We start from the raw sequence: 9,565 nt of genomic DNA, 5'->3' as shown, positions 1-9,565 counted from the left end.
TCTCCCCCCCCTCTCTCTCTCCTCTCCCCCCCCCTCTCTCTCTCCTCTCCCCCCCCCTCTCTCTCTCCTCTCCCCCCCTCCTCTCTCTCCTCTCCCCCCCCTCTCTCTCTCCTCTCCCCCCCCCTCTCTCTCTCCTCTCCCCCCCCTCTCTCTCTCCTCTCCCCCCTCTCTCTCTCTTCTCCTCTCTCTCTCTCTCTCTCTCTCTCTCTCCTCTCTCTCTCTCTCTTTCTCCTCTCTCTCTCTCTCTTTCTCCTCTCTCTCTCTCTCTCTTTCTCTTTCTCCTCTCTCTCTCTCTCTTTCTCCTCTCTCTCTCTCTCTCTCTTTCTCTCTCTCTCTCTCTCTCTCTTCCCCCCCCCCCGCCTACCAGACAAAAAAATGTGTCTGCGTCACAGCGGGGAGGGGCCAAAACAGGCACATCACAGCGGGGAGGATCCAAAAACTGGGGCGGGGTCGAACATGGCTAGATGCTCGTTCGAGTAACGAGCACCATCGAGTACGCTAATACTCGAATGAGCATCAAGCTCGGCAGAGTTATATTTCGCTCAACTCTAATGCATGTGAACAGGACCTGAGGTGTATGAGCGGACTGTACTGTAGAACCAGCGCTAACCACCATATACTGGACTGGGGACTGAATATATTCCAAATGTTGTAGAAACTGTAAGATCTACTTGACATATAGACCTGAGCTCACTTCCTTTCTGTTACTTCCAGGACCCCAGAACAGATGACTCCTCTTGTGCTCAAAGTGTCTCGATCACTTGAACAAGAATTGGAAAAGCTCACCTTGCAATCAAACATAGAATCAGAAAAAGTTGGTCAGTGACCATCATTAGATATATCGATTGTATCAGGACTTTGTGTCCAGTTTCACAGTTGATGACATTTTTGTCTTGTTTCAGTTGACGCTTCAAAAACATTGGTTGGGACAAGATGTAAGCACTCAGGATGCAAGGAGGTCAGTAGTCATAGTCCTCTATTGCCATATTTTGGATGGGCGATGAACCATGGATGTATTTCGGGTTTCTTATACAGATTTACCAAGGGTCAGAGAATGAAGGAGCAGCCTGTATGTACCACCCTGGGGTGCCAGTGTTTCATGAAGGGTAAGACATATTCTTCTTTTGTTCATTCAACATCAAAAAAGTCTTCATTTTATATCATGCTTTTGCATATGATATATAATCTATGCAGCACATTCACAGTATACATAAAGAAGGGCCCACGGATCTGTAAAGTATCTTAACACACCTGCTATCGCTCAACATATAGCATCTTTTGTTTTTCTGAATGCCATGACCTTAAAGGAAACCTGTTGTGATAAAAGTGGTGTCTGATCAGCATGCGGCATCTTATAGAGCAGAAAGAGCTGAGCAGATTGATATCTGATACAAGGCTTAAAAAATTAAGGGAACACTTAAAGAGCTACAGTCATAACCTTTAGTCCTATGAACTAAGTTATGGGTCTCAAAGATGAGGGAACGGGAAGTCGAAAGGGGTATCTTTCATACTCACGGGCACCTAGTTCCAGCGCTACATCCCGACAAAGTCAGCACACACCGACAGCTTGACTCTTTCTGTGCACGCCTCTCCCATTCATCTCTATGGGTGTTGTGGGAGTGCAGTACATAGAAGGGCCTGTTGGGGACTATAGACAGGATTTCTCGTACTAAAAGAGAGCGAGAGAACACCTGGTGGGTGTGGTAGGAAGTAAGATAAAAAGATCAGTTCCTGCCACACTCAGGAAAAAAGTCAGCTGGCTGCTGGCCAGAGTGAGAGGCGGTCAGAGGAACCAGCGTCATGAACTTGGAGCCTGAGGTGCGGCGTAGACCAGTCTGGGCTGTTGCCAGTCTGATAGAGGACGCCACTTTCTAAACGCCCTGGGTGGGGTTCGTGACGGAGTCCCAGTGGGTTGTAAGCGCTGGATAATGAACTGTCTGCAATGTACATTTTGAAATTGCTGTGCTGTGAAATAAATGCTGGCAGGCACCAGATATAAAAGAACTGCAAGTCTCCTGGAGCCCTAATACTCGTGAGGTGCCCATGTCCAGATTGAGAGGGCAGCGATCCACAAGCGAGTAACCCCAGCTTGCCACAGTATCAATTTCATATTCTTAAAAAAATTTCTGTCTTTGAATGACATATTGGTCACTGAACATATTCGTTATATAACAGCCAAAATCTAATATTTTTTGTGTTTGCCCAATATCCATTATTTGGATTTTTTTTCTGACCATGGCCGTTGGATACCTCCCTCTTTCTTCCCCTCCCTCCTTTTTTTTTTATTAAGCAAAAGTTAGGGTGAGGTAGGGTTAGGTTCTTGTATGGGGTTGCCCTTTTCAGGGTGGTTGCTCCACCTTTTCATCCTTAGACTAGTGTTTGGGACGATTTAGGGTGCAATTAGGTTTTTTAAAATAATTCTTAATAAAAGTTATATGGTATAAGACAGTACACTTTTCTGTGAATCCATTTATGTCATAAATGTCTGCTAGATATGGGCCCCACCTCTGGGACCTGCACCTATTTTATCTTGACAACTCCTTCACTTCTTGGCTCGTGGTCTCCTGCTCTTCACTGCATCCAGGCTGTCTAAGCTGGCCGAATTTCACTGAAACTGTTGAGCAGACTGTTCTATGCTTCAGTACCTCCCACAGAAAAGTTTGGAAGTTACATAAATGGTCGTAAATGTTCTCAGAAGTTACAGGAACAGCAAAGTCTCCTGTGCTAAACTCCTTATATAATTCCAATTCACTTTTTCACTTCCATGCATAGAACAGTCTACTCGACCAACTTATGGAGACTAGATGCAGTGGTCAGCGGGAGGAAAGCAGTGAGACAAGGTTGAGGCAGAGATTTGAATATCCTAATAAAGATGTCAATATCCAAAAGGACCAGAAACCTTTCATGAAGCAAACCTTATTTGACAACATTTTAATAGCAATATTGATAAAATATGATCATAGTTTGTATCATGATCTATAGATTTGATGATAAAGATGATGATTATTATATTCTCCAGCATTAGCAATATATTGAACTATCTCTGCATTAGTAACACCTGCTCAATAACGCGTTGGTCCAACTTTTTGGGGTGATCACAGCTATCAGACATCAGGGAACAGATTCCACAACATTGTGAACATCCTCCATACTTAACTTGCCCCAAGCCCGCTATAGCAGGTCCATCAGTTGGTTGCAGATTTCACAGCCCTTTCCAGCATATCCCGAATATTTTCAATGGGGTTGCAATCCAGTGAGTTTGGGGGCCAAGGCAATGTGGTGACGTCGTTGTTTTCTTCAACCACTCTCTAGTCATCTGAGCTAAATGACACAGAGCATTGTCCTGTTGAAAGATGGTACTGTGATTGGGGAAGAATTCCTGAAGATATGGGCGCAGATGGTCAGCTAACAGGTCCTTGTAATGTTCACCTTTCAAAGATTGTGGTATGATAACCAAGAGTCCTAGGCCATGCCAGGAAAACGCTCCCCAGGACCAGACCACCACCATCAACCTGTTGAACCCCAGTGGTGAACCCATGGCATACAGCTTCATGCAGTTTATGCCATATGCAGATCTGGCCATCTGAATGATTCAGCAGGAAATGAGACTTGTCACTCCAGATGACCTTCTACCAAGTGTACAGGTCCATTGACATCTTTCCTGGGCCCATATGAGGTGGTGTTGGTGATAATGTGGGGTAAACAGGAGCACCCTTGTCGGTCTTTGGCTATTGAATCTCAGTCGATGCCAGGTACGCTGTAAGGTCATTGCAGAAATTTGGCTAACTTCCCTGATGTTGTACTGCTTGTTCACTGTGGTATCTCGTTGTTGAGATATGAGATGTGCCACCCAATGCTCACCTCTAGGATCGACCACACGTGGCCTGCCGCTGTGTGATCTTTTGTTGGAGGTCTGTTCATAGTTCAACCAGTTTTGGAATATACACTTAATACCATGGTTTGGAAACAGCCAACAAGTGGGACTGTTACAGAAATACTGGCACAAACACCTCTGGGAACCAACAATCTGCCCACAGTCAAAGTCACTCAAGTCACCAGATTTGCCAAATGTTGTCTTCTTCTGCGCAGAGGAGTGGTAAGTGCATTATCTGAGAGCAGACCGCAAAGCAACCATCATGTGGTATCGCGTTACTGATTACAAGATGTCACGCACCAGCTACTCCTAATGTAGTGATTGTGCAGCGACCCAGACCTAGCAGGCGTTTAAGCAGCGGGGCAGAAATAAGATGGTAGTCATAGTGGCTCTGCTGCTCTTCCTGGTAGAGTTGAAAAATGCCAGTAGGCAGTTGTTGTAGCCTGTTACCCACGGAGTTGGGTAGGGTAAGGTGTTACTTTGTCATGAGCCCAGCCTGTATATGGGGTAGGGACCCGTTCCAGGCAAAAATGATAAAATAGAAAAAGTGGAGAAATAAACAATAAAATGGGGGGAGTAGTCCTTGTCCCTGAAGCGTTAGTGTGGTACCTCAGTGCAGTATGTCGTTCATGGGAAGAGACTTCAGACCACAAACTGTAGATGGTGAAAACAACTTGAACACTTATTTGCAGGGAGACAGAGAATAGTTGTTTTTTCAGTAGCTACATCACTTGCATTATCAATTCACTTAATGTAGATCTTAGACTTTTTATTACACTTGCAGACATAAAATTTTGCTCACACTTTGCTCAAAGGACTATAATTAGCTTCCACCTTTTTCTCCCTGGCTTTGACTATGACTTGACCCTTGAATTACTGCCTCAATTTCTCTACTTCCTCTGTCTCTCTTCTCTCTCCTTCTCTTTCCTCTGCTAACTCTCCATCATACTTTTGGTATCATACTCACACTTTGTGTTACTTCCCACTGCACTGTCTAGATTAGAATTAGATGGTCGCCTTCTTCCTCCCCGGTCTCAATCTCTGGCTGTCTTCTCTCCATGAACTGCATGACTGGACTGGCTAACCCCACCCACTCTCTGTCTTTTATACTCTCCCTGCTAACCAATCCTGGGCTAAGGGAAATCTCTATATCCAATCCTAGGCTAGCTAGGGGTGAGTGACATTAGCTAGAGCAGGTTAGGTTATATTCTGCACAATCATACAGTGATAGGTAGTAAGAACACCAAACATTAACCCTTAATTGATCATTTATACATACTTTCACATAAATATATACATACATGCGACTTTTCACCTTTTCCTTCAGATATACACATTTGACATGAGGTAATGATAGAAATGCTGCGAGACCCCAACTCTGGGGTACTACAATTGTTCAGTGTACATTTATTTTGGGTCAGTGAGTTGTCTGCATATTTGTTCTTTCCTTTTATAGAATCCACTTTTAGAAACCTCATCTTTTACCCTGCAGGTCAAACCAATGTTATTATGTGGTTTTCTGCCCTGGGAATCTTATTCTTCTCTGAACATTGTTGCAGAAGTTCTCCAACACATTTTGCACTTACTGCTTGTATTCATGTTAGTTGTGCCCCTTTTTCTTATAGGTACTTTTGGCCGCCTGCACATGGCAGAGCCGGACTTCGCATGCGGTAGCCCACAGCAGAATCCGGCTTTGACCCCGCGTGGGTACCCGCAACCTATCTACAATGTCAATTGCGGAAGGGCCACGGCTTGGAGGACTTCCATTGACATCAATGAAAGCCGTCCATGTGCAATCTGCACTGAAATAGAACATTCTGCGATTTAAAAAAAAAAATAAAAAATTTTCCCCTTCATGAGTGAAAATCGCAATTGATTTCCACTTGTGTGCAGAAAAAAGCACTTTCCCATAGCATGTTACAAACAGTATGTGCCACGGATCTGCATTTTGGACGCCCGCTGTGGATTCCACAATGCAAACCCGTTCGTGAGCAGGTGGCCTTACATTACTCTGAGGCACTGAATATCTCTTATTGTATTGCATAAATATACAGAACTATCTATGATGGCTTCTTTTCAGGATGAAGTACTGGTCCTGCTGTGCCATTAAAACAACTGACTTCAATGAGTTTCTGGAGCAAAAAGGATGCAGCACAGGGACACATCTGTGGGTACAGCCACCCGAGAAACAAGTAAGACTATGGAAAATTCAACACATGGCTTTGCTTCTAGGATCTGCTCACACTGGCATTCAGAGACTCTCTTGGGGTTTCGGTTGACCAAATAATACAAACCATTCATCTTAGTGTCGGATATAATGACTTTATGCCTGCAAGTAAGGTTAACCTTTTCACTTTCCTTTTGTACAGATATGCAATATGGCACCCCTAGCCTACTATGGGTCCACTTGTACCCAGGGCTGTTTTAATACCTTGGTGGGCCCAGTGCATTGGTGTCTTGTAAGTGGCCAGTGCTTACAACTACTGGTTCAGCTCCCATTGATTTTAATAAGAGCGGCACTTGCAGTTACAAACTACACGGGAGTTGGAGCAGCAACTTCTTCTCTGTCCCCCTGTGTCTACCGTAGCAGCGCCTGATCAGCTTAGTGGTGGACCCCAGCCGATCAACTCTTGATAACCTGTCCTGTGGATGCATCATCAATAGTATTTCCATGCAAAACCCCTTTAATTCTCCAATTAGCCCAGCCCTTTTAACATATTAGTTTGTATCGAATGATGTGTCTAAGCAAAATCTACTTAAGATTTCAGCTTGTACAACTTAGAAATAGCACTGTGACACATATTCTTTATGGAATATAAATGGTTGTATTTGCTATAGTGAATATAGTAAGGGGTTGATGTGAAATGTTCCTCACGGTTATGTTCCTTTTCAGAAAGTGTCATGCCGATATGACTGGCATCAGACCAGCAGTCTTGTTGTCATCACAGTTTATGCCAAAACAGCCCTGCCTGATTTAACAAAGGTTCTCGCCAATCGTACCCAGGTAAGGGGTGAGAATGGACATTCCCATTAGGGGAATGTCAGCCAGACTTTGTCTTCTGCTGGTCCTCAGCTTTAGGAAGGTGCAAGTTTAATGCCATAAGGGGTAGGAATGACGGTTCACCATTGGTTGCTTAGAAGTGTGTAGGCAAGTTGGTGGACTGGACAGAAGATGTTTTCTTCAAAGTAGGAGGGTCAATAATTTAATGTGGAAATATAACACTCCATGTTTCTTCTTACAGCTGGACATTCAAATTACTTTTCAAGAAAAGAAGGAATTCAGTAAACAGTTGGAGTTGTGGGGGGTGAGTATGACATATCTAACCGCAGGTATTATTTGTAGAAGAATCAATAAATCTATCATGTATTACTCCCATATGACTCCCATATACAAAATGAATTTAAGAGAACCTGACATGGGGCTATGTCAATGGGGCCGGCTGCATAGCTTTGCAACCTGCTGACAATATCAATGCCTTTTTTTTTTACATCATTCTCACTCATGTTCTCCCATATGGGCTCTTCCTAAATGCTACATTTGGCGCTGAGAATCTGTCAAGTGTGTAGTACCCACTGCCAGTGTCAGCTTTAGGATAGACGGCATTCTGTGTAGAATTTCTTAATCCCCCCCCCCCCTTACCTCGTCATAAGAAAAAAAATATTATATATATTGCACAGATAGACAGGCTGTATTCTGCTTGTGCAGAAAGCAGCAATATAGCAGCACACCCACATCAGAACAGCTCCGTGAATAAATACGGTACCAGAACCAAGCTCAAAACATAAATACAGAACCAAGCACTGTATACAAATACTGTACCAGAACCAAGCACTATAGATATATGCAGCACCAGAACCAAGTTCTGTATATGGATATAAATGCAGCACCAGAACCAAGCTTAGTACATAAATGTAACACCAGAACCAAGCGCAGCACATAAATACAGTAGAACCTGTAGTACTAAACAATTGTGTTGAGGGGGTGCCAATAGGCTGACAGCAGCACATTGGAATATCAGAGAGGAGGAGACAGAGCCAGTAGGAGGAGGAGAATTTATTTAGCACCAAAAGACATTGCTGCACAAAGAAAGAAGACCATCTGGCCAAGCAAACCCAAGAGGGAAGCTTGCCTCCAGCCTATATCAACCTGTCCCCCCCTGCAAACTGGCAGCTGACGTCATGTGTGACTTCAGGAGTTGCACATAGCTAAGGCCAGTCTTGCTCACCCCTTACTGTCAATGGGTGATGTCAGTGGTTGGCTAAAACCTGCTATCACCAATTGACAGTGAGTGATGGGAACTGCCCACTTGACAGATTCACAGTCAGGAGCTGAATCTGAGAAGAGCCCATACAGGTGAACATAGGGGAGTATGAAAAAAAGAAAAGCAGCTATAGAGTTAGCAGAACAGCAGTTGCAAAGCTATGCAGCCAGCCCGGCTGACATAGAGATATGACAGATCCTCTGTAAATTGCACCTTGTACATATTATGGTGCATGGCTGCCATTTTATATGCTAAAGCTTTTTCAAATCCTGCCCAGGTTATTGACACCTCAAGCTGTTTAGTAAATATGTTGCCCACTAAAGTGGAGATCACGCTCAAGAAATCCGACCCTGTGACGTGGGCCCGGCTGGAGCTTTCAGTGGCTGCTCCACAGATCGCAAATGAGACAGAACCAAAAGCGCCTGCGGGAGCCCCTGTAGTGAATATTGAGGAAGATTCGGATGGAGACCTCAGCTGGTCAGAAGACGAGGAGTTTTGTGATTGAGACGATCACTATACAACTGAAACTTGTCATAAGTCAATACTGTTTTTTTTTCTAGGTAAAAGTAACCTTTTGCCTTATGTACTTGTCACTTTCCTCTCCTCCATGTCACATATTCCCCTTCAGTGCTACATTTTACATGTCAGTCAAGTCCACTGTGTATCTAATGCTTTGTTTATCTTCATCACTCCTTTATTGAGGATTTTCTTTCTCTTTAATAAAGTTTTTGCTATCTTATTACATATTCTATAGATTGTTGGTTTGGTTTTTAATAGATATTTAGTATTTACTTCTCTATACCTGACTTGGGCTAGATGACTCTCACAACCTCATTGTAGTCCGGGGGGAATAAGTAATCTTGAAGACTCGGCGATCCACTGGAAAAAGATTAAATGTCCAGAAGATCTATGGTAGATTTATAATACTGGCAGGAAGATCTATATATTTATGGATATTTATGAATAAAGGCCCATTTAGACACAACGGTTCTTGCTCAAAATTCGCTCATATTTCATCTTCTGAGCGATAATCGTTGTGTCTAAAAGCGTTGCCGTCGTGCACATTTCGCTGATCGCTGACTTTTAGCTTGCTAAAAGTCAGCGATGAGCCTTATCGGGGCCGCGCGCTGAGACCCAGCAGGATACCGCTGATAGTATTGTTTCAGCTGGTATCCCGCTCGGAGAACAAATCGCAGGTATGCAGAAAACAAGCGGTCCAGGTTCTCCTCTGCATACCCCGCTTGGAGCGATCAGCTGTATACCAGCTGAGCGCTCCGAGAAGACAATTTCGGCATGCAGAAGACAAGTGACCCTGCTTGTCTTCAGTGTACCCCGATCAGAGCGCTCAGCTGTATATAACAGCTGAGCGCTCAGAGAAGAGAACAGCTGTATACAGAAGATTGCGGTCCCGCTTGTCTTCTGTATACAG

The 9,565-nt window shown here is 44.0% G+C and overlaps 1 protein-coding gene across 2 annotated transcripts in view; it reads left to right on the top strand.

Annotated features, from left to right (window-relative positions):
- Positions 1–8,880, top strand: part of ITGB1BP2 (integrin subunit beta 1 binding protein 2) — a 19,858-nt gene extending 10,978 nt beyond the window's left edge. For both annotated transcript variants that reach the window (XM_066580858.1, XM_066580859.1), the window contains 7 exons: positions 715–818; positions 903–958; positions 1,036–1,106; positions 5,955–6,066; positions 6,768–6,878; positions 7,117–7,179; positions 8,414–8,880. In XM_066580858.1, coding sequence (XP_066436955.1) covers positions 715–818; positions 903–958; positions 1,036–1,106; positions 5,955–6,066; positions 6,768–6,878; positions 7,117–7,179; positions 8,414–8,641 — 745 coding nt within the window. In that variant the 3' untranslated portion in view covers positions 8,642–8,880. The remainder of the gene's footprint in view (positions 1–714; positions 819–902; positions 959–1,035; positions 1,107–5,954; positions 6,067–6,767; positions 6,879–7,116; positions 7,180–8,413) is intronic.
- The last annotated feature ends 685 nt before the right edge of the window (positions 8,881–9,565 follow it).

Source organism: Eleutherodactylus coqui, chromosome 10, assembly GCF_035609145.1.
Source record: "Eleutherodactylus coqui strain aEleCoq1 chromosome 10, aEleCoq1.hap1, whole genome shotgun sequence".
In the NCBI taxonomy this organism is placed as follows: Eukaryota; Metazoa; Chordata; class Amphibia; order Anura; family Eleutherodactylidae; genus Eleutherodactylus; species Eleutherodactylus coqui.
Note: the sequence above shows the minus strand (reverse complement) of the source record. Positions and strands in the feature narration are given on the sequence as shown.